This window comes from Octopus sinensis, linkage group LG24, assembly GCF_006345805.1.
Source record: "Octopus sinensis linkage group LG24, ASM634580v1, whole genome shotgun sequence".
NCBI lineage: Eukaryota > Metazoa > Mollusca > Cephalopoda > Octopoda > Octopodidae > Octopus > Octopus sinensis.
In genome coordinates, this window is record NC_043020.1 from 22,990,632 (window position 1) to 23,016,269 (window position 25,638).

Consider the following 25,638-nt stretch of genomic DNA (forward strand, 5'->3'; position numbering starts at 1 on the left):
CTGGGGCACCACCTTGATTATGCCGAATATACTCCTTTGTCACTTCCATTATAGCTTTGAAAAAATATGTTAAACTCGAGTTGCACTCTTCAAAACTTGCACTATGAATAAGTTCAAGATAAAATTACTACCTGCTTGTATAGCATGTTGCTGCAGGTAGTTTATCCTGTTCCCTTCCAACTTTTAGTTCATGCAATTGAAAAAAAAAAACTGCATTATTTATGGGATGACTTGAACCTGAAACCATGCGGTTACATAGTTAGCTCCTTAACTTTCTTAATTTTGTGTTCTTCAGGTCATCTGCTGATATTAGAAAGTTTGTTTGCTTTGATGTCAAACACGAAAATTGTGAAAGAAGCTTTATCGAAAGGTTTGTACACAAGCTTTATATTTACGTTTCACCATTTCCAAAATGCCATTTTTTGATGGCATAAAAGACACATGGGCTATTTAATTTAGGTGCACCCTGCCCAATTTCAGCAGCACATATGCTGGGAGAAAAGGATTTTTATGTATTAACTCATTCGTTACTGCATTCCTAACCAAATTACACTCCTTATTATTATTTCTCTCCTTTGGAAATTTCAAATTGGTAATAAATCCCTTATCTTTTTGTCTGTGATTGGATTACAATTTGTATTTAACATAAAAATATCCTTTTTTCAGGAGCCCTTGTATATTTATTGGACCTGTTTTGCAATTCGGTGAATCCGTTGGTCCGAGAGAAAACCTCGGAATTATTTGCAAAAATGTTGAGCGATAAATTAGTCGGCCCTAAGGTGCGGATTATTCTAGCCAAATTTCTTCCTAATATTTTCATGGATGCGATGCGAGACTCTCCTGAAGCAAGTGTACATATGTTTGAAGGTAAGACCATGTAAAAATTACCCCGTTTTTTTAAGCCCTTCACTCTGTTGTCGTCATCATTGTCCAACGTCCGCTTTCTATGCTAGCATGGGTTGGACGGTTCAACTGGGGTCTGGGAAGCCAGAAGGTTGCGCCAGGCCCAGTCAGATCTGGCAGTGTTTCTACGGCTGGATGCCCTTCCTAATGCCAACCACTCCATGGTGTAACCCTAAATAAGTGGTCAGCTCTGACCAAATTTTGATGACCCTGACCTCATTTGTTTGTGTTTTGGAGTGGTTGACAAGTCCTTTTTTTGCCAAGCTACTGTCATAGAGACATTCCATATATGACAATCCTGTCATCTGGGATGTAGATATTGTCAAAGTACATCATCGAATATGTACTTCCTTTTCTTTCTTTTTTTTTTTTTTTAAATTTAAATGTCAGAGAGTGATTTGAAAGATTTCAGCTACTATTTCTAGCAGGTGAACATCCATGTAAAGCAGTGGTTCCTCCCGGCGACGCGTTGTGTCCTTGAGCAAGACACTTTATTTCACGTTGCTCCAGTCCACTCAGCTGGCAAAAATGAGTTGTACTTGTATTTCAAAGGGTCAGCCTTGTCACTCTCTGTGTCACGCTGATTATCCCCGAGAACTACGTTAAGGGTACACGTGTCTGTGGAATGCTCAGCCATTTGCACGTTAATTTCACGAGCAAGCTGTTCCGTTGATCGTATCAGCTGGGACCCTCGTCGTCGTAACCGGCGGAGTCTTTAAAATGGGATCAATATGGCCCTTGCGGGGTCCATAAAAGATTTTGTTGTTAAAATTTCATCATCATCATCATCGTTTAATGTCCGTTTTCCATGCTAGCATGGGTTGGACGGTTCGACCGGGGTCTGGGAAGCCAGGAGGCTGCACCAGGCCCAATCTGATCTGGCAGTGTTTCTACAGCTGGATGCCCTTCCTAACGCCAACCACTCCGAGAGTGGGTGCTTTTTACGTGCCACATCTCGGTAACTTAGCAGTTCGGCCAGAGTAAACGACAGAATAAGAACCAGATTTAATAAAACGTTTTTTTTTTTTGTTTGGTTAAAAAACTGTCTCAGGTGGTGCCCGAGTATGGCCACTCCAATGACTGAAACAGCTAAGACAACACGATAAATGGATATCATTCACTTGCCATGCTGTTATGACATTCATAGATTGTTTGTAGAAAACTGGTCATGGAATAGAACCCTCGGCTGCATTTGAAACCGGATCATAAGGGATTGTAAGCAAACACCACAAGGTATTTGTGGATTTCCACGCCAATCAGCTGAAAATATTTTGTCCAGGGCGATAACTCTAATGAAGAATGCCAGAGTAGCCTCCCCTGAAATATTAGCGCCAATGGGAGAAACAGGCGTCAGTTCAGTTCACGTTAAGAAATAGATGCATTTGATATAAGGACGTGATAGCCGTGGCTGGAGAGACTTTGATCGTAGGTTTGCTGCTTAATCTACGCATGAAACATATATCGTGTGCGTCTGTCTTTTTTCATGTTTGTCATTGGACTGCGCCCATACTGGGGCACTTGCCTTGGGTGGTTCCAGTCGAACAAATCCACCCCAGTACCCGTTTTTTTTCTTTTTAAAGCCTGGTACTTAATCTATTGGTCTCTGCTTTTTCTGAATCACTAAGTTGAGACGTAAACAAACCAACACCAGTTGCCGAGCATTGTTGGGGAGATAAAAAGGACATAGGACACAATGTGTGTGTGTGTGTGGTGTGTGTGTGTGTATATATATATATATATATATATATATATATATATGAGAGAGAGAGAGAGATTAATCAGCCGAAATTGCGAGGATGATCCGGTTCTTGACTGAAGATTAGGGGCTTCGAATGACCTGTCCGTTTTTTGTGTTGTCTATTCGAATGTTTTGCGTTCCTGTCCCATTTTGTATTTTTATATATATTTTGATATATATATATATATATATACATACACACCACACACACACACACACACACACACACACATGTATCATTTTTTTAACTTCCATTTTTTCCATGTCTGTATGGGTTGGATGGAGTTTATTGAGGTAGATTCTCTATAGCCAGATGCCCTTTTTGTCTCCAACTCCCACCAGTTTCCACATAAATAGAATTATTCCATACAACCAGACATGTTTCTGTAGAAGATTTGAAATCAAGGCAAGAAGACAGTAACACACACACACATATAATTGATGGAGTTCTTTCAGTTTCCACTTATCAGATCCACTGACAAGGCTTTGGTTAGCCTAATCCAAATAGTCAAGTTCAGCTAGGATGCATAAGAGCAGTGATATTGTTAAGTATTAATAATTAGCTTCAAGGGTGATGTCGTCATCGTCATCATTGTCGTCGTCATCATCATCCTCATCAACCTCTCATGTCATCTCAGCCCACTCTTGTGCGTACTTCACCCTGTGCTACACCTGAATCTACAACCAAAAACACTTACTCAAGGTACCATGCACTGGGATTGAACCTTGCGAGCCGCCTTTCTTTATTGTGAAGGACCATACTTGTGGATTATGGCAGTGGTGGCATCTGTTCTAGGTGATGCTTTGCGGGGGAAGCTCTATTGGGTCTGCTGTGTAAACCTGTATAGAGGCCTGGAGTCCCAGGTACCTGTGAGGGGAGGACAAAACTCAGTAGCTGCCCTAGGTGTTATATGTTCTAGCTACTCTACTGAACCCTTGTCATACGTGCAGACATTTAAAAACAGTTATATAAACACATGCATTCATTCACCAATACACAAACACCTACAGACACACACATACCAATACACACACTAAAACATATTCTTAAACATATGCACCTATAAAGATGCATTAAACACAAGAATACAGGCACGCACGCACATAAACACGTACATTGTATATACACTTAGTGAACTGCATGTATATTTCTATTTTCAGGAACACACGAGAACCCAGAGTTAATCTGGAATGATGACGCCAGGGAGAAAGTCTGTGACTTAATCAAGAAACTTAAAGCTCAGTAAGTAATTATACATGCATATGTGTGTGTATATATATATTTTCACCCTACACATTGCTTATTATTATTATTATTATTATTATTATTATTATTATTATTATTATTATTGTTGTGGTGAGCTGGCTGAATTATTCACAAACTGAATGAAATGCTTAGCAGTATTTTGCCCATTGCTATGTTCTAAGTTCCAATTCTTCCGAGGTCGACTTGGCCTTTCGTTCTATCAGGGTAGATAATGCTAATAATATAGCGTGAACAGGATAAGCTATCCCTATTTTGCAGTAAAAAGTGTTGGCGGCCAGCTATATATATTATATATATATATATTATATATATATATATATAATATATATATATACATACATATATATATATATATATATATATATATATATATATATATATATATATATATGTAACTAATGTAGGATAAAATTATTTTCGGGAAAAAAATACCTTTAAAGGTTAAATTTATAAATAATTTACAAGATAAGGGCAAAAGAAAAATTCTAATGCCAAAAAAAATTGTCAATAACCATTATAATTTATGTCTCAAAACAAACCAATAGAAATTTCTAAATATATATATATATATATATATATATATATACATATACAAATTGAGATAGGGGTTGTAAATGCAACCCTCCATGGGATAACATATATCCAAAATACTGCTAGTGGTGGTTTAATAAAGTATGTGATTGAGTATTATCTGGTAATTGATATTTGATTTAGATGTATTTCTCCATTTTCTTATCTTGTATATATATATATATATATATTATATATATATATGTGTGTGTGTGTGTGTGTGTGTGTGTACATACGCACACACCGTCATTTAATGTCCATTTTCCATGCTGGCTTGACAGGAACTAGCAAGTTCAGGGGTCATCCCTGGTTTAATTGTCTGTCTTGACTTGGTTTCTACAGCTGAAGTGAAGACACATGGCTTAGTGGTTAAGGTATTCAGCTCATGATGATAAAGGTCATGAGTTCAAGTCCTGGCAGCATGTTGTGTCCTTGAGCAAGACACTTTATTTCACTTTGCTCCAGTCCACTCAGCTGGCAAAAATTGAGTAGTACCTGTATTTCAAAGGTCCGGCCTCGTTACACTCTGTGTCATGCTGAATCTCCCTAAGAATTACATTAAGGGTACAAGTGTCTGTACAAGGCAGTGAACTGGTTTTAAGGCGGCGAACTGGCAGAATCGTTAGCACTTATTTAATCGGGGTCAATTAAATAAGTACCAGTTACGCACTGGGGTCAATATAATCGACTTAAACCATTTGTCTGTCCTTGTTTGTCCTCTCTGTGTTTAGCCCCTTGTGGGTAGTAAAGAAATAGTACAAGTGTTTGTGGGTTGCTCAGCAGCTCTTTTCTACAGCTGGATGCCCTTTCTAACCACTTCACAGAGTGTTCTGGGTGCTTTTTACATGTCACCATCGCTAGTGCTTTTCACACACACACACACACACACACACACACACACACACGAATGTATGTATTGTCTTTTTCTATTGCAGACATTATCGTGCCCAAAGAGACAACCCTGACACCAGATGGAGCCTCCCAGATGACTTTGCCATGGTTTACTCTGACGTGCAGGGAGAACTTGCGATCGGAGGTGTCTTCTTACGACTGTTCATTGCAAATCCCAGTTGGGTCCTACGGAAGCCTAAGGAATTTCTGACGGAGCTAATGGAGAAATGGGTTCGCCTTATTGAAGATAGATCCCCAGATGTAAGTTCCTTTCACTTTCCTTTTACTAGTTCCACTTATTGAACTGGGGTCATTGTTGTGGGGCTGGGCTGTGTGTGCATCACTCATGTTGTGGGGGTGTGTCACCTTCATGCTGGAGGATACACCATGTTGTTGAGTGTCGCCTTCATGTTGTCAGGGGTGTCACCTTCATATTGTTGGAGGTGCTACCTTCATGTTTTTGAGTGTCACCTTCATGTTGGTGGGGCACCAGTTTCAAACACACTATGTAAAATACATTGATTTATTGTGTTATGACATCACTACTGTGATAGCTTACTATATTATGGCATCACTACTGTGACTTCTTAGCTGTGTTATGACATTGCTACTGTGACCACTTACTGTATTATGATATCCTTACCACGGCATCTTACTACTTTGTTTTCATAGACACACACTCTATACTTTACTGTGTCTTGTGACAGCACTTCAGTTCATTATTGAATTAGTCATTGTCTATTGTCCTATCAAACGATAATTATAATAATTAGGCAACAATGAAGCCTCTACATCACAGCCTGTAAAAAAAATAGCAGCCAAATTCCACAGGTAACACCCATCTTTTTAAAAGTCCACATTGCATCATGTATTCATAGATACTCTGTCTGGAGAATGAAAAGAAGACAGGTTAGTCATGGTTGGAATGCCTTTGAGTATAGTTCAATTTGCTCAGGGCCAACCTGGTGCTAAACCACATCATCATCATCATTTAATGGTCATTCCTCGAGGAATGTGAAGACGCAGGCTGGAAAGCGGAACATTTTCCTATCGAAGTCGGATGTAGAGGGTTTGTTGGACACAGTGTGAGATGACTGTTGTTATCGCTAGGCCTAACTCATCGTAAAGTCAATACCACCATGACCGATATCCAAACTACAGTGGAGAAGGCTAGCCACTGGATTTGGTTAAAAAGAGACGATGAGCGATGGCTAGAAGGATATTGAGCTTAACTTCATAACCAGCTGATCTAGCAAGCGGGGCCTCATATCAGTGAGGGGGGGGGGCGCATTGATGCCGTCGAGAGGTAGGCCCTGAAACGGTGCGCATTCTCTCCTGATGACCCCATACACTTGCTGGCTTCCGGTATACGGAGCTTTCGACTGGTAGCACTTGCATGTGCAAGTTGTTTGCAAGACATCATGCTGGCATGAGCAGTGCTTTATTAATTGATGTATTTTTCTTTGATGTTTATATTTTTCCTGTTATTCTACACAGGGTGAAATTTTGGAGACAGTGACGATGGCACTGGTGTGCCTATTCCAATCACAGGTTGGGTTACTCGACCAAGTCCCTGGCCTTGGCTACATTCCCCATATATTCCAAGTGATGCATGCCAAAAACCCAGCTATACCCAAATCTGCCATTCAAATTCTTCACCAGCTGAGCAATAGTGAGGTAAGCAACATTCTCTCTCTCTGGTTGACTCTTCTGATTGATTCTTCTTTCATGTATGACAGTATAACATAAACTTAATTAGTTGACGAATTACGAGTAAAGTTCAGTTTTCTCTCTGACATGTTTTTCATATCTAACATTATGACACGTAGAGTATGTCTAATATATATATGACACCTTTCTTCACAACTCAGATTTTAATGACAACACTATCTGCACATCTTAAGATCGGATCTTTTCGGTTTGAACAGCAGTTTTTCTAGCGGTGTCATATGAAATTGTCACCCATAATTATGACCCTAGAATCGATCTATTGCATTTCAATCTCTTTTCGGGTTAGGGTTAGTTAGGGTTAGGGGTTGGGGAAGGGTATCTTTTTTTCTTCACAAATGTAAATAAACCCAATTCTTAAACGAGGGACATATTCATACAGCACAGAATGTGTTTTTTTTACCTCAATAGACGTCATTGATTGGTTGAAATTGAAGAAATTGAAGAAGAGAAAACAACAAATATCTTACAAACTGTAGAATTTTCTCAATAAAGCCAAGAGAAAAAGATGTTTTATAAACACATTCTACCAGTATACGAAGTTTAAAAGTGTTTAGTTACAAAGAAATTATTTTAAAAATCTGCCGTTCAAACCGAAAAGATCCCAACACTCTCCTCACATCTTAGTGAATGAGAAAACTTCATTACATCTTAGTTTTATGACAAAACTCTACTAATATCTTCCAGTATTCTGACAATACACTCTTTTACATCATCACATGTGTTAGTTATCTCTCCCCTCTGTTACCTTCTTCTGTTGCAGTTATGTATACGGAGCATGGGCTCAATAGAGTGTATAGGCTCTCTGAAAGCTGGCATGAAGACTCGTAAAGATATGATCGTATATGCTGCTGAGAGCTTGGCCAAAATGTTTGAGAAAGGCGAAGAGGAACTTGTTTCACAGGTTTGTATTTGTTTCTCTGTTTCACGTTGTTGTACTGCATCATAATACGAAGATGGAATGGGACTCAGTAGTCATCATCATCATCATCGTTTAACGTCCGTTTTCCATGCTAGCATGGGTTGGACGGTTCAACTGGGGTCTGGGAAGCCAGAAGGCTGCACTAGGCTCCAGTCTGATCTGGCAGTGTTTCTACGGCTGGATGCCCTTCCTAACACCAACCACTCCGTGAGTGTAGTGGGTGGTTTTTTACGTGCCACCTGCACAGGTGCCAGACGAGGCTGGTAAACGGCCACGATCGGATGGTGCTTTTTACGTGACATCGGCACAGGTGCCAGCCGAGGCTGGCAAACGGCCACGATCGGATGGTGCTTTTTATGTGCCACCGGCACGGGGGCCAGACGAGGCTGGCAAACGGCCACTATTGGATGGTGCTTTTTACGTGCCTCCGGCATGGGGGCCAGGCAAGGCTGGCAAACGGCCACGATCGGATGGTGCATTTTACGTGCCACCGGCACGGAGGCCCACTTTAGTAACCTTGACCCAGGGGTGTATATCATCGCATAAGATTGGTTTTTGTGGTTAAGAAGTCTAATTTGCAACTGTATAACTTCTGGTTTGGTCTTGCTTCGCAGCACTTTGCAGAGATATTCCCTAATCTTGGATCTGCAAAAACTGCTTTTATTATTAAAATATCGTTGACGGAAACTGTGATACGTATGTATATGCATGTGCGTGGGCGCACGTGATGCCAAAGGGAGTTAAATTGCGGCAGTGAACGAAAATACCGCCTTGTAGTTTGATCACTAAGTTATCTCCCTTTACATCTAGTTATCTGTATTCATCCCGTCGTCTCAGTCACTGCAGGCTGTGGCCATGCTGGGGCACCACCTTGCAGGATTGGTTGAAGAAATCAACCCCAGTCCTTGTTTAAATTCGGTACTCATTCTCTTGGTTCCTTTTGTGGAACTACTAACTTACAGGGATGTAAACAAACCAACATGGTTACATACTCACACAAACACCCACACCCACGATCTTCTTCCACTCAGTTTCTGTCTACCAAATTTACTTAATGGGACTATTAGTAGAAGATACCTGCCCAAGGTGCTGTAGACGGAAACTGAAAGAAGCCCGTCGTATATATAAATAGTGTGTGTGTGTGTATGTTTGTGTGTCCGTGTTTGTCCCCCACAACATTGCTTGACAACCGGTGTTGGTGTGTTTATGTCCCTGTAACTTAGCAGTTCGGCAAAAGAGACCGATAGAATAAGTACTAGGCTTATAAAGAATAAGTCCTGGGGGGGTTGATTCGCTCGACTATAAGGCGGTGCTCCAGCATGGCCACAGTCAAATGACTGAAACAAGTAAAAGAGTAAATATATATATATATATATATGTATGTGCGCACACACATACAGTATTTTTCCACACAGCTTCCATCTACTGTGTTTGTGGAGGCGCGTGGCTCAGTGGTTAGGGTATTCGGCTGACAATCGTGAGGTCGTGAGTTCAATTTCTGGCAGGACATTGTGTCCTTGAGCAAGACACTTTATTTCACATTGCTCCAGACCAATCAGCTGGCAAAAATGATTGGTACCTGTATTTCAAAGGGCCAGCCTTGTCACACTCTGTGTCAAGCTGAATCTCCCCGAGTACTACCCAAAGGCTACACGTATCTGTGGAGCGCTCAGCCACTTGCACATTAATTTCATGACCAAGGTCTAGATCAACTGGAACCCTCATTGTTGAAACCAACAGAGAACCAGTTTCTCTTGTCCTTGTCTCTCTATTTAACCTGTCTGTCTCTTATCCACCTCAGTCTACCCTATTTCTTGTCTCTCTTACTCTTTTACTTGTTTCAGTCATTTTTACTGTGGCCATGTTGGAGCACTGCCTTTAGTTGATCAAATTGACCCCGGGACTTATTCTTTGTAAGCCCAGTACTTATTCGATCGGTCTCTTTTTTGCCGAACCAGCATTGGTTGTCAAGCGACGCTAGGGGGACAAACACAGACACACATATATATATATATATTGTTTTGGTGTCTCACTATGCCACATACGACTATGAGGATTTACCTTCCTAATGTAACTCGCTTTTTTTCCCAAACTTCTTCTCAAACCTGCTATAATGTAATACATGTCTTTGGTGTGGTAATTGTACACAGCTGAAGAAGGCTGTTGACCTATCTGTTATATCAATTATGCATTGATATAAATTGCTCAATAAAGCCAGAAACATATGTACCGCAAAATCCTTTGCATCCTGTTTTTTCTTTTGATAAATATATATATATATATATACAGATATACGATAGGCTTCTTTCAGTTTCCGTCTACCAAATCTACTCACAAGGCTTTGGTTGGCCTGGGGCTATAGTAGAAGACACTTGCCCAAGGTGCCACACAGTGGGACTGAACTTGGAACCATGTGGTTCGTAAGCAAGCTACTTACCACACAGCCACTCCTGCGCCTATGTGTATATTTCTCTATCCTTCCCTCTTTGTCTAACTTCTGTTTCTGTCTAATATCTCTCTCTGTCTGTCTCTTCTTTTTAATCTCCTGTCTGTTTCTCCATCTTTTCTGTGTCTCTTTATCTAATCTGTCTATCCCTCTAACATGTCTTTATCTATCAACTTTACCTGCCTCTCTATCTCATCTCTTGTCTGTCTTATATTTCCTTCTCTAAGTTTTGTGTTATATGCCCCCACATGTCTTTGTATTGTCCCATCTATATTGGCCCCTTGTGGGCAATAAAAATCATCTATATCTGTCTAACCTCCTTCTTTATTCACCTTACCTCTCTGTCCCATTCTCTTGTCTGTCTCTCTATTTCACCTGCCTGTCCAGCAAATTTGTCTTATATATGTCTATCTAACTTACCTCACTACCTTAATCTCTCTCTCTCTCTCTCTCTCTCTTTGATCTATCAAGGCAATCAAACATGAGCTGATAGCATTCCTGCTGTGGGTGCTACAGAATCCTCTAGAAGCTACAGAAAACCCTGCTGCTACCAAAGCTCAGATTGTGAAAGCCCTGAAGTGTATGCAGAGAAGTCTATTGTATGGTGAACAGGTAAGATGGAACCCCTCTTCAGAATCCACAAACTATTTGTTGTGTAGATCCATATTAACCTTAATAGAACGGACCTGGGATTAAAGCCTTTCAGCCATGACCACCCTGTATTTTTTTTTTTATTAACAGTTGACTGGCTTCCGTGCCGGTGGCACGTAAAAAGCACCAACCGATTGTGGCCGTTGCCAGCCTACTCTGGCCCCTGTGCCTGTGGCACGTGAAAAGCACCCACTACACTCATGGAGTGGTTGGCGTTAGGAAGGGCATCCAGCTGTAGAAACACTGTCAGATCACACTGGAGCCTGGTGCAGCCTCCTGGCTTCCCAGACCCCAGTTGAACCATCCAACCCATGCTAGCATGGAAAACGTACATTAAACGATGATGATGAGTGGACTACATTATCCAGTCCTCCTTTAAACAAAAACAAAGATTTGAGGAATATTTGGCTGCTATTTCTAGCAAATCAAGTGGTTTATAGTTGTTGTTCTTCAGCTCCAGGTCAGCTCTGATTGAACAGAACAATGATCAAAAGCTAAAAGCTCCAGCCATGACCACTCATCATACTATTTTGTTTTTTTGGTAAAGGAACAAGAGGTAGGTTAAAGTGGGTACCAAGTTGTAAGGGGCCAAACTGTTAGCACCAGACTGTAAGTTTGGTTACTGTTTTGAGAATTCTTAACAAATTCTCTCCCTCCTCCCCACTTCTCCTGCTCCATTTACTTTCATTAAGTCATTTGAAAATGCTTGACATATAGTTGTAGGTGTGGCTGCATGGTAAGAAGTTTGCTTCTTATTCACATGGTTCTGGGTTCAGTCCCACTGTGTGGCACTTGTGCTTATAGTCTTAGGCTGACCAAATCCTTGTGAGTGGATTTGGTAGACGGAAACTGAAAGAAGCCCATTTTGTGTGTGTGTTTGTCATCATCATAATCATCCAGTGTTTTAAATCTGGGTTGTGTCCCCGTTAACAGGGATGGCCGGATCTACCTCAATGCCATAGCAACTGAGGTAGGTAGGTGCAGCCCATTCCATCCTTTGAGCTAGCACTCCAGTCATGACCACTCATCATATTTTTTTTTTTGGTAAAGGAATGAAAGTTAGGTTAAAGTATGTATGTGTTTGTCCCCCGCCCCTCCCACTATCACTTGATAACCAGTGTTGGTGTGTTTATGTACCTCCCTCTGACTTAGCAGTTCATCAAAGGTGGCCTGTAAAATAAGTACTGCACTTAGAACAAAAACAAAAGTCCTGGGGGAATGTTTATTTGATTAAAATCTCTTAAAGGTGGTGCCCCAGCATGGCCACAGTCTGATGACTGTTACAAGTAAAAGTTAGAAGATATTTCATACATATCCATTTTGCCTTCCAGGTGACGTCAATTTTAGATAAATCGACTGTTTGGAAAGAATACAAGGACCAAAAACACGATCTTTTCATATCAGACGCCAACATATCGGGGTATCTAACAGGTAAGAACTCTTTCTTTCTTTGCACGACATCTGTTGCTTGTATTAGAATATGGTGAATATAGTAGAATGTCAGACTGTAGTTACTCTGTATGAATTAGCTCTGTATTGGGTCAGGTCAAACCAGTTCTTTCATGGTTGAACCTTTGGTGAGTAAATTGGCAGCATCACTTAAGGGGTCTAGTCTGATGTGTGGTACTTGGATGCTTACCCTGTCAAAGACAGACAAACAAAAATAAAGGTTAGACAAACAGTTTGGATCTTCAGGTAAGTTGCAGCTTGCTTGAAGATCCTGTGCACTCACAGGTGAAACTCAGTGTAGTACTGGCACTCTGTCTGTTACGACAATGGGTGTTCCAGTCGGTCTGGTCAGCGGAACAGCCTACTCATGAAGTTAGAGTGAAAGTGGCTGAGCCCCTCACAGACACACATGTCCTTATCGTAGCTCTCAGGTTGATTCAGAGTGATGCAGAATGTGACAAGGCTGACCTTTTGAAATACAGCTATTATTCATTTTTACCAGCTGAGTTAATGGAACAGTGTGGAATAAGATGTCTTGCTTAAAAACACAACATACTGTTGAATGCACAATCTAGGGTTGTTTTTATGGAAGACCAGCAGTTGCCCATGCATACCAGCTTTCCCTCTCTGCACCACCGATGATATCCAAGGGAAAAGGCAAAGGCCTATACAGCTTGGCATCAGTGACATTGCAACTCATTTCTACAGCTGAGAGAATGTGAAATAAAGTGTCTTGCTCAAGAACACAACACGCAGCCCGGTCCGGGAATTGAACTCACAACCTCACGATTGTAAGGTCATGGCTCTAACCACTGAGCCATGTGCCTTCACATGTGTGTATATTTATGTGTATATATATATATATATATATATATATATATATGATACACACACACACACAATGTTAGGAAAACACTACTGAAAGGAAGATCTGTCGTTGTTTATTTATAATACATTCAGGCCTGCTGATGATTACGTAAGTATGAAATCACTGTGATACAGGCCTATATTTTAAATGTCTTACTTTGAAAAAATTTCATTGGTGGGATTAGTAATATTTTTGGTAGAAATGACTGATTGTCCCTCTTAGCGTTTGGCATGTATATATAATGCCTCCTGGCATGTATGTATAATTATGCCTATATATAAATTAATATGTTCAATAAGAAATAATTATTTTCGAATTTTTTCTCTTATGAGGTTTTTACGCTATCTACCTGACAATTTCTTGTTAAGTTTTCCTTATAAGTGGTTGTCCTTAATTGCAAAATATATATATATATATATATATAGATACTAGCAAGTGGCTGATATTGCTCTGGGCTCGCTCTAGGCAAGAAGTTGAACATTTTTTTTGCCCATGAAACTACATGGACCCTAAGTAAGGCATGTGTAAAATTTGAATGAAATTGGTTGTGTAGTTCTCAAGTTTTAGGGAAATTTAGTGGAGAAGATATGTTATTGCTGTGGGCTCACTCTAGGCAAAAAGTTAAAAACTTTTTTGCCGATGACACTCCCCGGACCCTAAGTAAGGCATGTGTAAAATTTGAATGAAATTGGTTGTGTAGTTCTCAAGTTTTAGGGAAACACACAGACAGACACACAGTCTCAGTTTTATATATATAGAGATGTATGTATTCATGTAAAAATACTTCTTTTTGTTCCCTTCCTGTTCAGGTCCTGGAGTTGCTGGCTACTTAACCAGTGGAGTACGTCCAAACCTGCCCGATGCCCCGCCACCTTTGGACACAAGTCACCAGGAGGAATTCCACTGAAAAACCAAAAAAAAGAAAAATGCAGAAAGTAATTTAAAATACCAAAAAATAAAAAAAAACAAACCAAAACCCCCCAAAAAAACAAAAGAAGAAAAATAAAAACAAAACCATGCAACAACAACAACAACAAAACGCAACAATAACCAAAACAATAACAACAGCAACATTGACCCCAGAATCTTTGTCTGCTGGTGGGGTGTGGTGTGGGGGTGTCTGCATCTCTGAATGTTGTGCGTGAGGCGCACAGACAGATCTTCCTTTCAGTAGTGTTTTCCTAACATTGTGTGTGTGTGTGTATCATATATATATATATATACATATATATATATTTATGCTTTTATACACGTGCATATCATATGTATCTGCAGTGTGTAATATATGTGTGTGTGTGTGTATATATATATATATATGTATGTATATATATAGGTCTCTATACATTAGTGTGTATATTTGTATCTGTAGTTTGTAGTAATTTGTGTATATAATATATATATATATATATACATATGTGTGTGTGTGTGTACTTGTGTACATATATCTGTACTACGTGATATGTGTATGTATGTGCATATATACATATATATATTTATGTATATATATATGTATATTTTTATGTATATATATGTGTATATATATATATATATATATATGTATATATGTGTGTGTGTATGTATATATGTGTGTGTGTATGTATATATGTGTGTGTGTATGTATATATATGTGTGTGTATGTGTATATATATGTGTGTGTATGTATATATATGTATGTGTATATATATATATATAGGCATATGTAGTGTGTGTGTGTGCTCTCTTGTTAGAATGGTGAGCCAGATCCGCTGCTCAGTTCCGCTGCTCAGATCCGCTGCCAACCAATAGTTCCGGTGCTCTCAGACGAATGTAAACGGTATGGAACTACTCCAAGACACAGTTTGTCATATTTTGGATAGCAACAACAACTACAACACACATGGTGCTCTGTTTAATTTTTTGTTTGATTTTGATTGAAAAATATTGGTTTTTTAGAAATTGAGTTCTTATAGCCAGGCATATATATGATCGTGTGTGTCTGGATATATGCATATATAGGCATGTTATTTGATGTGTGTATGTGTGTCTGTGTATATATATGGATGCACATTAGTTTGTGTGTGTATGTGTACATGTATTGTCATGTCTAAAAGTATGTAAGCGTATATGTAGGCCTGTATGTGTGTGTATATATGTATATATAAATAAAATGTATGGAAGTATGTATACATGAGTGCGTGTATATATATATATGTATATATATAGACTGTTCTATGAGCACACATGCATTGAAGTACATATGCAATGTCACTGTTATTATTATTATTATCATTAATAATAATTTTGAAAACAAAAGAAAAAGACTTTAATCCAAAGAATTCGATTTGGTGGCACTAAATACCAGGTGACGTGATTTGGTAATTGAAGAATTTCCATTCGTTTAACTGTATAATTACTATTGTTAATACAACTTCAAATTTCTGTTTCTATTATCATTATTATTATTATTATTTTTGCGCAGAGGCGGTACCATAGCCAATGAGGGTTATCCGAGGCGTGGTTATTGCTAGTTGAAAATTATTATTATTATTATTATTATTATTATTGAGTGAGAGAGCAGTGCATGCCATCAAAGTGACACTGGGGTAAAATTTACGAAGCCCAGTATACCCATCATGACTGTCTGATAAGGGTACACCAGGCACATGCATCACAACCATATGTGCGCGACATGGTGATCTCATATCAAGATAAACAGCGCATGACCTTGCAGGTGGGGCCCAGTTAGAATTTTGTTCTGGTCGAGTAGCCCATCCCGCTCAAAAGGTCCCTGAATAAGGGTTGTTTAAGGATATTGAACGAAACACCCATGTTTCCAAAGGTGAATTATTCAAACCCCAAAGAATCCCTCTCAACACACGGCTATGATGCTCCCCCACTACTTCTGCTCGTGATCAGAGATGCACATATCGTCAGCCTCTAAGGGACATGCTCTACTGGTTTAAAGTCAAACAACTAACAAGCAAATCTGTGGTATTGAGCAGAATATTTGCTGTAGCCCATCTTTTATACCAAGACAAAACACTGTACATGATAACACTTCCAATCAGTTAAGATCAGAAGCCATGAGAGCCACTGCCTGGTACTACATCAGGGCATTTATTATTATTATTATTATTATTAATATTATTATTATTGTCGTGATTATTTCTGAAGTGTTCAGCTGGCGCAATCATTAACATGGACAAAGTACTTAGAGGCATTTGGATTCGCTCTTTTTATGCTCTTAAGTTGAAGTGCCGCCAAGGTTGACGTTGCCTTTCGTCCTTTCAGGGTCGATGAAACAAGTACCTGTCATGCACTGGGGGGTTGACTAGTCCCTCCCCCCCCCTCACAGTATTTCAGGCCTTGTGCCTATTGTAGAAAGAAGTTGAAAAAGAAAATTGTTATTATTATTATTAATATTTGATGAAACCTCTCAGCTTATTTTACTGGATTATGATGGAAAGCGTCAGATGTCTACGACCTGCAGAATTAAGGTGACACTTGTTTATGGAACATGCTTCAAGAACCCTGTGGAGAACTCTTGCAGTTTCAAGCAATGATGATTTTTGTAGGTGTTAAAGTTCCATAAATTATTATTATTATTATATTATTATTATTATTAGTTTAGCTGTTTCGGTCATTTTGACAGCAGTTATGCTGAAGTATCGCTTGGAAGGGTTTTAGTCAAACAAATTGACTCCAGGACTTTTTCGTTTTTTTTTTAAGTGTAGTACTTATTCTATTGGTTTCATTTGCTGAACTGCTAAGTTATGTAAACATAATAGACCAACCACCAGTTGTCAAGTGGTGATGAGTGATAAACACAGAGATAAGGACCCCTACACACCCACACACATATACATATATAATGGGCTTCTTCCAGTTTCTGTCTACCAAATCCACTCACACAGCTGTGGTCAACCCAAGGCTATAGTAGAAGGTGCCACGCAATGGGACTGAACCTGGAACCATCAGGTTGGCAAGCAAGCTTCTTACCACACCGCGATGCCTGTGCCTGTTGTTATTATTATTAAAGGGGCAAGCTGGTGAAATCATTAACATGTCAGGCAAAATGCTTAGTGGCACCCCATCTATCTTCATAGGGGTTCAAATTCAGCTGAAATTGACTTTGTCTTTCATCGTTTCAGGGTCGATAAAAATAATTAGCAGTTGACCACCGGTGTTGCTGTAATTGACCAGTCCCCTCTTCGCCTCAAAATTTCAGGCCATGTGCCATTAATAGAGAGAATTATTAAAGCACCATTTACACTCTCGGAGTGGTTGGCGTTGTTAGGAAGGGCATCCAGCTGTAGAAACCATGCCAAATCAGATTGGAGCTTGCTGCAGCCTCCCGGCTTGTCAGTCATCCGTCAAACCATCTAACCCATGCCAGCATTGAAAGCAGACGTTAAATGATTATTATTATCATTATCATCATTATTATTATTGTTATTATTTCTCAAGTGTTGAACTAGCAGCATCGTTAGCACAGTGGACAAAATGCTTGGTGGCGTTTCTTCTGGAATGCTCTCTGTTATGGGTTCAAATGCTGCTGAGGTCGGCTTTGTCTTTCATCTTTCAGTATTGGTTAAGATAAGTGCCAGTGAAGTGACTGGTGGGGTCTGTGTAATCAACTTACCCCTCCCCTCAAAATGGCTCACCTTTTGCCAGAATTTGAAATCCATTATTATTATTATATTATTATTATTGTCGTGATTATTTCTGAAGTGTTCAGCTGGCGCAATCATTAACATGGACAAAGTACTTAGAGGCATTTGGATTCGCTCTTTTTATGCTCTTAAGTTGAAGTGCCGCCAAGGTTGACGTTGCCTTTCGTCCTTTCAGGGTCGATGAAACAAGTACCTGTCATGCACTGGGGGGTTGACTAGTCCCTCCCCCCCCTCACAGTATTTCAGGCCTTGTGCCTATTGTAGAAAGAAGTTGAAAAAAAAATTGTTATTATTATTATTAATATTTGATGAAACCTCTCAGCTTATTTTACTGGATTATGATGGAAAGCGTCAGATGTCTACGACCCTGCAGAATTAAGGTGACACTTGTTTATGGAACATGCTTCAAGAACCCTGTGGAGAACTCTTGCAGTTTCAAGCAATGATGATTTTTGTAGGTGTTAAAGTTCCATAAATTATTATTATTATTATTATTATTAGTTTAGCTGTTTCGGTCATTTTGACAGCAGTTATGCTGAAGTATCGCTTGGAAGGGTTTTAGTCAAACAAATTGACTCCAGGACTTTTTCGTTTTTTTTTTAAGTGTAGTACTTATTCTATTGGTTTCATTTGCTGAACTGCTAAGTTATGTAAACATAATAGACCAACACCAGTTGTCAAGTGGTGATGAGTGATAAACACAGAGATAAGGACCCCTACACACCCACACACATATACATATATAATGGGCTTCTTCCAGTTTCTGTCTACCAAATCCACTCACACAGCTGTGGTCAACCCAAGGCTATAGTAGAAGGTGCCACGCAATGGGACTGAACCTGGAACCATCAGGTTGGCAAGCAAGCTTCTTACCACACCGCGATGCCTGTGCCTGTTGTTATTATTATTAAAGGGGCAAGCTGGTGAAATCATTAACTGTCAGGCAAAATGCTTAGTGGCACCCCATCTATCTTCATAGGGGTTCAAATTCAGCTGAAATTGACTTTGTCTTTCAATCGTTTCAGGGTCGATAAAAATAATTAGCAGTTGACCACCGGTGTTGCTGTAATTGACCAGTCCCCTCTTCGCCTCAAAATTTCAGGCCATGTGCCATAATAGAGAGAATTATTAAAGCACCATTTACACTCTCGGAGTGGTTGGCGTTGTTAGGAAGGGCATCCAGCTGTAGAAACCATGCCAAATCAGATTGGAGCTTGCTGCAGCCTCCCGGCTTGTCAGTCATCCGTCAACCATCTAACCCATGCCAGCATTGAAAGCAGACGTTAAATGATTATTATTATCATTATCATCATTATTATTTTGTTATTATTTCTCAAGTGTTGAACTAGCAGCATCGTTAGCACAGTGGACAAAATGCTTGGTGGCGTTTCTTCTGGAATGCTCTCTGTTATGGGTTCAAATGCTGCTGAGGTCGGCTTTGTCTTTCATCTTTCAGTATTGGTTAAGATAAGTGCCAGTGAAGTGACTGGTGGGGTCTGTGTAATCAACTTACCCCTCCCCTCAAAATGGCTCACCTTTTGCCAGAATTTGAAATCCATTATTATTATTATTATTATTATTGTCGAAGAAATCATTAATACTATTTTCTCTGTATATATGAAACACATGATATTAAAAAAAAATGATTTTAAAAAAAAAAGAAAAAAATTGACAAAGAGAAGGGAACAGAAACAAGCATATGTACAGTTGCTCCAGCTTGGTCATTGGCAGTGGTTAGAGAATCAGACGAAGAAGAGGAAATATATAGTTAATTGAGGTGTTGTTGTAGTAGTTGTGTAGTTGTATGAGGAAGACCTGTAAGGACCAAATTATCAGGTGGGAAAATTCTAAATGCAAAGGATTCTGAGGGGCAGGATTGAGAGGAAAAAAAAGGGTTAAGTTTTCAACAACTACTCTGTGTTTGTGTGTGTGTCTGTGTGAATGAGAGAGAAAAGCAATGTTGAAATGGAGAAGTACACGAAAAAGGAAATACCTTCGCAGAGAAAGTGTCATGGAATTTTAGACAACAGGGAACAAAATAAATGTGAAATTATACACACTAATACACACACACACACACACACACACACACACACACACACACATATATACACACGTGTGTGAGTATATGTAACCCGTGCTAGCGCGGGAAACGGACGTTAAACGATGATGATATGTACATATATATATATAATATATATATATATACACATACACATGAGTATATATACACGTGTGAGTTGTATATATATATGTATATGTATAATGACCTTGCTATATATACACGTGTGAGCATATATATATATAAACACTTGAGTTTTATATATGTATAAGTATGTGTGTGTGTGTATGTATAATGACCTTGCTATATATACATGTGTGAGTATATATATATGTGTGTGTGTGTGTGTATGAGTATATATATATCTATATATATATGTGTGTATGTATATGTATAATGACCTTGCTATATATACACGTGTGAGATATATATATATATATATAGATATACACACACGTGTTATATATATATATATATATATATATATATATACACACACGTGTGTATAAATATATATATATATATATATATATGTGTGTGTGTATGTATAATGACCTCTTGCTCAGCTTCTTTTTCGGCTGAGTGGGTATTATGTATGCTCTATTGGTTCTTTTCAGCTGGTTACCTGGTTTGTTCCTGTTCATCTTTTGTGCTCTTTCAAGTAGATAAATTTACAAAACCCCTACTCCCCCCAATAATCCACTTAACTCATGCCTTGATAAAAACGAAAAAAAACCCCCAAATTTAATAAAATGATCCCTTTTTATATTTTGGTTCAGAATCCAAGAGCTTGATTTAATATTCGTTTTAAAATCCCTTTTTGTTTTGTTGCTTTCAAAGAATCACCATTTTTTGTTACTTTTACTTTTTTTTTTATTCTACAGAAGACTTGGTTTTGTGCTGTACAGTCACAATCACACACATGTGTGCGTATATGCTTATATACATTGTTCATACATTCGTGCCGATGTGTACACAAGCATATGTATTTTACACACACATATATACACATAAGCATGTATATGTTTATAACACACACACACACACACACACACACACACCACATATATATATCCCCTACACAAGCATGAATATATAAATTGTATATTTTTACAAATATACACAAAATATATCTATATGATCATGGAAAAGCGACGATAATGATATATACATACATGTACATAATTTAAGTATATATATATATACGCACATACACACACACAGACATGATCCCACCCATGCCAGCTTGGAAAGTGAACGTCAAATGAACATGGTTATATATATATAATATCTGTGCATCATCAGATCACTCACAATATTTGTATTATATATCAGCAGAGATTTTTTTTTCTTTAAAAGACAAAATAATTGTAGATTAATGATTTACTTGTTCTATCATATATATATATGTATATATATATGCATACACATATACATACTGACCTACATACATACGCACATATATAACATATATATATATTATATATACACACACTCACTAACGTTATACATTTTGGTCGAACAGTAATTATGGTGAAATTCTGACATTGTGTATAAGGGAGAAGTGTCTTGCCATATTGAGAAGTGTGGCTTAAAAGAAGAAAAAAAAACAAAAAAAAAAAACTGGACAATAAACAATATTATCAAGGGTACATAATACTCAAGTACCCAGGACAAATCAGGGGTATGTGGTACTTGGGTACTCAGAACAATAAGAAAATACTCTGTGTATAATTTCTCTTGCAAATTGTTAAATTTGTTATAAATGTTAACTTTGGCTTTGTTGTTATTTCAATACTCTTTTACTTGTTTCAGTCATTTGACTGTGGCCATGCTGGAGCATCGCCTTTAGTCAAGCAAATCGACCCCGGGACTTATTCTTTGTAAGCCTAGTATTTATTCTATCGGTCTCTTTTGCCAAACCGTTAAGTGACGGGGATGCAAACACACCAGCATCGGTTGTCAAGCGATGTTGGGGGGACAAACACAGACACACAAACACACACATATATATATACATATACACGACGGGCTTCTTTCAGTTTCCGTCTACCAAATCCACTCACAAGGCTTTGGTCGGCTCGAGGCTATAGTAAAAGACACTTGCCCAAAGTGCCATACAGTGGGACTGAACCCGGAACCATGTGGTTAGTAAGCAAGCTACTTACCACACAGCCACTCCTGCGCCGATGTTTACAAAATGTTTTTTGTTTTGTTGTTGCTGAGATGAGAGAATCTGTGGTTCTGTAGTTGCACAGCCTGTTATTGTTTTGTTCCAGGTCGGTTTTAATCGAGCAGTTTCGGGATCAAATGTGGTCCAACCGTGACCATCCTGACTAACTAGAACTTCATTGTCTAGATGACTTATAGTTTTCTTAAGCTGGTAAGGTGTAACTTGAGGGAGATCTGGCTGCTATTTCAAGGACAATAATTAACTGTATTTGAGTGCAGGCATGGTTAAGAATTATAATTTTTTAAGGAATGAGGTCCCAGGTTCAATTCCACTTCACGTCACCTTAGGCGAGTGTCTTTTATTGAATCTTTTGGTCAAGTATTCTTTCGTTTCAGTCATTTGACTGCGGCCATGCTGGAGCACCAACTTTAGTCAAGCAAATCGACCCCAATACTTATTCTTTGGAAACCTAGTTCTTATATTATTGGCCTCTTTTGCCGAACCGCTAAGTTACGGGGACGTAAACACATCAGCATCTGTTGTCAAGTGATAAGGGACAAACACGCGCACACACACACACCCATTTACGATGGGCTTCTTTCAATTTCCATCTGCCATTGGTCGGCCTGAGGCTATAGTAGGAGACATTTGCCCAAGGTGCCACACAGTAGAACTGAACCCAGAACCATGTGGCTAGGAAGCAAGCTTCTTACCACACAGCCACACCTGCGCCTATGTATTTGACGAAAACTAAACCCTGTTAGATGAAATTGTAATTTAAGGGGCTGACGTACTTACATAATATCACACTGTCTGTCTTAGGAATACTCAGCCTTTAGTCTGAGCTACATATTGCATTATGTAGTAATTGTAATAACCCCCCCACACACACATATATATGTATATACAGCGGACGTTAAACGATGATGATGATGTATGTATGAGGCAATGCTGAAAGACCAAGACCTCTGGAGATATGCTGTGACTGTGAAGACCCGGCAAATAAAGTGAGTTCACGGCTTTTGCATAACCAGCCTCAGTCCATTCAAAAGTACCTTGGATCGTGGGGCGACCTATTGAGTCAAGTACATCAACATCAAAATGAAAATCAAATGGAAATAGTAGTTGTGATACCCGTGCCGGTGGCACGTATAAAGCACCAACCGATCGTAGCAGTTGCCAACCTCCTCTGGCTCCTGTGCGGATGGCACGTAAAAAGCACCCCCTACACTCACAGAGTGGGTGGCAATGGGAAGGGCATCCAGCTGTAGAAACACTGCCTGATCAGACTGGGCCTGGTGCAGCCTTCTGGCTTCCCAGATCCTCGGTCGAACCGTCCAAACCATGCTAGCATGGAAAACGGACGCTAAACGATGATGATATGTATGTATGTGTGTATATATATGTATGTGTGTGTGTGTGTATATAATATATATATATATATGGATGTGTATGTATGTATGTGTAGGGAGAGTTTACGAAAAAAACAAAAGACGAAGACAAGTGGTGTACAAAACAAACAGATGTATTAGTATAACGCTCAGGAATAGAAAAAGTCTTTTACGTTTCGAGCCTACGCTCTTCTACAGAAAGGGACACAGATGGTATATATATATATATATATTATATATATATATATATATATATATATATGTGTGTGTGGAGGCGCAATGGCCTCGCGGTTTTCGATTCCCAGACCGGGCGTTGTGAGTGTTTATTGAGCGAAAACACCTAAAAACTCCACGAGCTCCGGCAGGGGGGGGTGGCGATCCCTGCTGTACTCTTTCGTCCAACTTTCTCTTTCTCTCACTCTTTTCTCTGTTGGCCTGTGCTCGCTTAGCCAGCGGGGTGGCGTCATTTCAAGGCTAAAACAATGCGAAGCGCGTTGTGACCAGCGATGTGTAACAACATCTGATAGCCTGGTCGGTCACGGTGATCACGGTGATATATATATGTATGTATGTATATGGATGCACGACAAACTTAGTGTTTTGGTTACAATAACCACTCCCTTCACTGCGTTATTCTATAGGGTTATATGAGGGCTGAATAGAGCCATGAGTTTATATATATATAGAAAGTAAAATGGATGTTGGAAAGAAAAGTTAATGTAGACAGATGTAAATAATAAATTATATGTATTTTATTTCCTACGTGCCTACAAGAAAAAGAAACTTCTAATCCGTTTAGTAGACATTGAGTAATAATAATACAACACCTCGTTTGTAATACAGATTTGCAATAGTGCAGACTTCAACTTCGAATATAATAAATCTTAATTTATAACAGATCAAGGTGGAATGTGTTCGCTAGACTCCGTTAAATATATTCATATTTCACAAAGTGAAGTGCATAAATGTGTTATAGGAAGTATTGTTGTATGTAAATTAAAAGTTAAAAATAGTAACCGGTTGCAGTAAATAGATAATATATATTTTTAAACTGGTTGAAGTTAATCTGTTGGAACAATATTAAGTAGAAGTTAACTTCTAGCAAGAGAAAACTGAGAAAGTTCCACAGCTGTTAGTGACAGCTACTCGAAGCAGAAAACAGTTTTCCATATATAAACTTCCCCGAAATGTCTCTCCGACTATTAATTCCTGATCTACAGACATAACGGGTGACAAAAGTGAAATTAAAAGTCTTTGCGTAAGATTGCAACATAAGCTTTTCGTAGACTGATGAGAAATCAGTAAATGACAAATAAAATGAAAACTTAAAACTTATTTACGTCCCAACCACATGGTTCCAGTCCCAAGGCGTGGCACTTTGGCTTGTCTACTATATCCCCGGGGCAACCAAAGCCTTGTGAGTGGATTTGGTAGACGAAAAATGAAATAAGTCCATCGTTGTAACCACATGCGGGCAGTTGGCGATTTTCTTTCCCTCCGTTTTCTTTTTCTCTTGGACTTTCCTCTGTCTCCTGTTTCTGAAGAAGAGCTCTGCTCGAAACGTAAAATACCCCTTCTTTCCTTCCCTGAGCTTCTTATTCATACTTCGCATGTACCGCGTTGTTGTTTTTTCTCTTGTCCCCTTTACTTCGTTTTTTTCTTTTAATAAAAATTATATATATATAGGCGTAGGAATGACTGTATGGTAAGTAGCTTGCTAACGAACCACATAGTTCCGGGTTCAGTCCCACTGCGTGGCACCTTGGGCAAGTGTCTTCTACTATAGCCTCAGGTCAACCAAAGCCTTGTGAGTGGATTTGGTAGACAGAAACTGAAAGCAAGCTTGTAATATATATGTTATATATATATATATATATATATATATATATGTGTGTGTGTGTGTGTTGTGTTTGTCTCCACCAACATC

At 39.0% G+C, this 25,638-nt stretch overlaps 1 protein-coding gene, 1 long non-coding RNA gene and 1 pseudogene across 5 annotated transcripts in view; all 3 read left to right on the forward strand.

Annotated features, from left to right (window-relative positions):
* The window catches only part of LOC115223764 (dnaJ homolog subfamily C member 13), a 136,684-nt gene extending 122,269 nt beyond the window's left edge, over window positions 1-14,415 (forward strand). For all 4 annotated transcript variants that reach the window (XM_029794417.2, XM_036512882.1, XM_036512881.1 and 1 more), the window contains 9 exons: window positions 296-370; window positions 667-867; window positions 3,803-3,884; window positions 5,414-5,630; window positions 6,867-7,046; window positions 7,861-8,001; window positions 10,937-11,077; window positions 12,448-12,547; window positions 14,243-14,415. In XM_029794417.2, coding sequence (XP_029650277.1) covers window positions 296-370; window positions 667-867; window positions 3,803-3,884; window positions 5,414-5,630; window positions 6,867-7,046; window positions 7,861-8,001; window positions 10,937-11,077; window positions 12,448-12,547; window positions 14,243-14,340 — 1,235 coding nt within the window. In that variant the 3' untranslated portion in view covers window positions 14,341-14,415. The remainder of the gene's footprint in view (window positions 1-295; window positions 371-666; window positions 868-3,802; window positions 3,885-5,413; window positions 5,631-6,866; window positions 7,047-7,860; window positions 8,002-10,936; window positions 11,078-12,447; window positions 12,548-14,242) is intronic.
* A 347-nt stretch (window positions 14,416-14,762) lies between these two features.
* Window positions 14,763-15,857, forward strand: LOC118767765. Its single transcript, XR_005003677.1, has 2 exons — window positions 14,763-14,815; window positions 15,219-15,857. It is a non-coding gene; the product is annotated as an uncharacterized LOC118767765 (long non-coding RNA).
* A 22-nt stretch (window positions 15,858-15,879) lies between these two features.
* Window positions 15,880-16,057, forward strand: LOC115224139 (annotated as a pseudogene).
* Window positions 16,058-25,638: the final 9,581 nt, after the last annotated feature.